The following is a 3,764-nucleotide window of genomic DNA, read 5'->3' as shown; positions in this document are numbered from 1 at the left end:
GTGTTTTTTGCTTCTTCGCATTTCAAATCTTTGCCTTGATTCTTGCCCTCCTCTGGTCTGCTGTTGGGAGTCTGTATAGTATTCTTTATTTCAGTCAGTGTATGCTTAATTTCTAGTTGGTTCTTTATCATAACATCGAGGGTCTCATTAGATTTCTTGTAGATCTCATTAAGTTTATCGGCAGCTTCTAGAGAGTTCTTGAGAGACCTTAAAAGTGTGGTTCTAAACTCTATATCTTCCATTGTAAATTTTGTCCTGTTTCTTTGTCTCCACATTTTTTTAATGCTTTCTTGGTGCACTCCCTAGTGGTCTTTGTGCACAGTCTTGTTGTAGTTAAGCCTTGATTGTTGTAGTTAATACTGGGGGGATTTGACCTCCAGGCCAACTGGCTGTGAGAGTCAGCTGTGTCTGCAGTGGGAAAAAGTCCTTTACTCTTAAAATGCTTTCTCTTCAGTAAAGCCATCTTTGGCGTCAGTCATAACTCTCACCTTATCTGTCATCTTGACTCCAACCTGATATTCCTCTTGTTTTGGTCCAGACCTTCAGATTTGAAAAGTAGCTTCAAGCTGATGAAAGGTCATAATTCCACAGTTGAGTTCACTGAAAAACTCCCACCTCCCACTAAAAGTCATAGTTCAGGAGTGAAGCAATCACATGCTAGAGCTTCCGGGCCTATTAGAAGTATTATGAACACTTGCATTGGTCCACCTCATTTATCACAAGCCTCAAAATGCACAGTCCTGAAAAGGGTGGCCTCCCTGTGCACACATTTAATATTTCAAAAGGAGAGGGCTATATGAAGGAGGCCGAGGCTTGATCACCAAAACTCAACACAATGAAAACCAACAATAATGAATAATGGGCACTAGAATTCAAATTACCAGAGGTTTTAATAAGATGCGGGGGTGGGGGTGTCACTTATCAATTCCATTTTGAACATCACATTACAAAATAATTATTTTTAACAATAAGAGAGGATTGAGGGAAAAGAAAAGAAAAAGTATATCTAAACCATTGAATAACCCCCTGGTTGTTCTTGATAAACTTCACTCACATCTTCCTCCTCCATTCCCAGTTCTCTTGGATTGTGATTATCAACAATTCTCTGACCCTCCAAGAGAAACCTGAGCCAGTTCATTGGAACTCCCCATCTTAGCACTGTTCTTTGAGTTTCTTGAGATGTGTTGTCATTTTCACTTTGAAGTGATTCTCACTGCTGTCCTTTCCAATGGCTTTGAGTTGAATGTACCCTTCTTCCTTCTTATTCCCTGTTGAGAGTTTTGCCTCCTGGTCACACATGTGCTTGGTGCTTCACCTGGGGTCTCAGCACAGAAGCAGCCTCTGGTAGGCAGGACCTCACTCCTGGGCTTACAAATCCTTCTCTTCCCCACAGTACAAGATCACTTTTTTTTGGTGATGCTTGAGGCCAATAATAAATTTGCCTAGATTGACTAATTCCTCTTAAGTTGCAAAATAGGTAGACTTTACTTCTAACTCCTTAAATATCTATAATCTATAATAATAAAAGGGGTGATATGCTAATTAGATAGGATGTCTTCTGGAAGTCCTTCCTGACAAAGGAGGGGCCAGAGGGAGGCCAGTTCAGGTACCGGGTACCTGTTGACGGCTGGAGCAGAGAAGCCCAGGTCCCAGGTGCCAGAGGGAAGCGGGTTCTGGCAGCCAGGGGAAGGAAGGCCTACTCTTGCATGACTTTTGAGCATCAGGCCTCTAGTTGTCATGATAAATGATTTGGTCTACCTGACATATCATTCATACAGGGAGGGAAGTGTTAATGCTGAATGAACTTTTAAGTGGTGATATCTTTTGGTCCTCAGAAACCTCTTATGACTTGCATGTTGCTTGTTTTTTTTACCAGAGTCCACAGCTGATTTCCAGAGGGGGCAACCTGACATTAGATACAGGAGAAGCTTACCAGTATAGGAAGACTGGACATCAGCTGATCTTGGGAACTCTTCAGGGAAGCTCCTAGTGACTTCCACTGGGAGGGAGGCCTGAGCAAACCTCAGCTTCTCACTATTCCTCACTCCTGGAGGATCACACTGACTGAAGGGAGTCTCTTCTGATAGTCACCTTCACTGCACCATGGCCTTTGCAGCTTCCCTGGCCGAGCTCCAAGCAGAGGCCAGCTGCCCCATCTGCCTGGATTACCTGAGAGACCCAGTGACCATTGCCTGTGGGCACAACTTCTGTTCCTCCTGCATCCACCAGCGCTGGAAAGATCTACAGGGCACCTTTCCCTGTCCTGTCTGCCTCTACCATTGCGCTGACAGGAGCATGGAGAAGAACACCCAATTATGTTACATGATTGAGATTTTTCAGCAGATTTCCACCTCAGGGAGCAAGAGGAAAATGCAGGAAGAAATACCCCTGTGTGGGAAGCACCATGAGGTTCTGACCCTGTTCTGTGAGAAAAGCCTGGAGCTGCTGTGTCCCCAGTGCAAGGGCTCCTTAGACCCCCAGGATCAGCCCCTGATCCCCATTGAGGAAGCAGCAGCTAGTCAGAGAGGGATGCTCAAAAGGCACATTGGGGTCCTCACTAACAGCCTTGAAAGTGATGAAACTGTATATAAAAAGCAAGTTGCAAATACTTGGGAAGTCAAGAGAAAGATGGAAAAATGGAGGGAGGAATTGGACTATGAATGTAACGAACTTAAGTATTTATTGGAAAGAGAGCGAGATGAAATTGATAACGATCTGCCTATAGAAGAGAATGATGTTGAAGAAAAACTAATTGAAAACGGAAAGCAAATTTCATACCATATATTCAGGTTAAACATTCTGTTAAGTGAAATAGAAGAGAAGTGTTTGCAGACAGGCCTGGCTTTACTCACAGGCATTGAAAGCATCCACAACAGCTATGGAAACATAGAGACCCCAGCAGTGTTTTCATATGAATTAAAGAGGAGTTGCTGTCTCCCCCCACACTACTTGGGCCTGCATAAAATGATCCGCGTGTTTCAGGTAGATTTGACCCTGGATCCTGAAACTGCCCACCCAAGTCTCATTATATTAAGAGATAGAAAAAGTGTGATATATAGGACATCGTTTGGTTTTCATAATCCCCAGGCACTTACTTCTTACCCAGCTGTCCTGAGTTCTGAGGGATTTGATGCTGGCAGGCATTTTTGGGTGGTAAACATAGGAGGCACAGGGAAATGGTCCTTAGGTGTTTGTAAGGACTCTTTCCCCAGAAATACTCTATCACCATCATCCCCAAGCAATGGCTGTTGGACTCATACATTTGGCCCTTCCCATATAGGACAAGGAAAGATTGGTGTTTTCCTGGACTATGAGTTGGGAGAGGTTTCATTTTATAATTTGAAGACCTGCTCATTTTTGTACGGAATCACGGCTACATTTACAGGAAAACTTATGCCTTATTTCTCCATTGCATCTTCTTCAGAATCTCTTACAACCAGTATCATCAGAGTCTAGTGATGACAAATTTGAAAGAAATTTTGTATGTGCTTAGTTTCTACCCTTGCTGTTGAAAGAAATACTTCCAATAAAGAGCCTGATTCCAGTTTTGATGTTTGAATGTTGCAAGTTTGTAGGAGGCATCCTGCTCTCCTCCCTGATCTTACACCTGGGAAAGCTGATGAGAAAGTCCAGGTGCTCTATCCTTGGGGGTAGGGGGAAAGTGTCAATCAAACAAGCTTCTGCCAACAGCACCCAGTACCTGCCATGAACACCACAAGCTAGTCCCTTTCTCTGTGCTCTTAGACTTTTTGGGACCTACTGTA

General features: G+C 43.6%; 2 protein-coding genes across 2 annotated transcripts; one reads left to right on the top strand and one right to left on the bottom strand.

The window, feature by feature from the left end:
* Window positions 1-1,006: 1,006 nt before the first annotated feature.
* Window positions 1,007-1,299, bottom strand: LOC132226237 (small ubiquitin-related modifier 1-like). The gene is made up of 2 exons (XM_059681049.1): window positions 1,160-1,299; window positions 1,007-1,103 (listed from the first exon to the last, which is right to left on the bottom strand). The coding sequence occupies exons 1-2, from the start codon at window positions 1,297-1,299 to the stop codon at window positions 1,007-1,009; spliced, it is 237 nt and encodes a 78-aa protein (XP_059537032.1).
* An 804-nt stretch (window positions 1,300-2,103) lies between these two features.
* On the top strand, window positions 2,104-3,456 carry LOC132226236 (tripartite motif-containing protein 60-like). The gene has a single exon (XM_059681048.1). It carries the CDS (start codon window positions 2,104-2,106, stop codon window positions 3,454-3,456), a length of 1,353 nt encoding a protein of 450 aa, XP_059537031.1.
* Window positions 3,457-3,764: the final 308 nt, after the last annotated feature.

The sequence above is a fragment of the Myotis daubentonii genome, chromosome 2 (genome assembly GCF_963259705.1).
Source record: "Myotis daubentonii chromosome 2, mMyoDau2.1, whole genome shotgun sequence".
NCBI classification, from domain to species: Eukaryota; Metazoa; Chordata; class Mammalia; order Chiroptera; family Vespertilionidae; genus Myotis; species Myotis daubentonii.
The sequence above is the reverse complement of the archived record's forward strand: the minus strand, read 5'-3'. Positions and strand labels throughout refer to the sequence as shown.

Excerpts from the sequence above, each read along its gene's own strand:
- LOC132226237 (XM_059681049.1), bottom strand. The coding sequence starts at position 1,299 with ATGTGTGACCAGGAGGCAAAACTCTCAACAGGGAATAAGAAGGAAGAA. Across the intron at positions 1,104-1,159 it reads CTCAAGAAACTCAAAGAACA|AATTGTTGATAATCACAATC; the intron begins GTGCTAAGATGG and ends GGAGGGTCAGAG.
- LOC132226236 (XM_059681048.1), top strand. The coding sequence starts at position 2,104 with ATGGCCTTTGCAGCTTCCCTGGCCGAGCTCCAAGCAGAGGCCAGCTGC.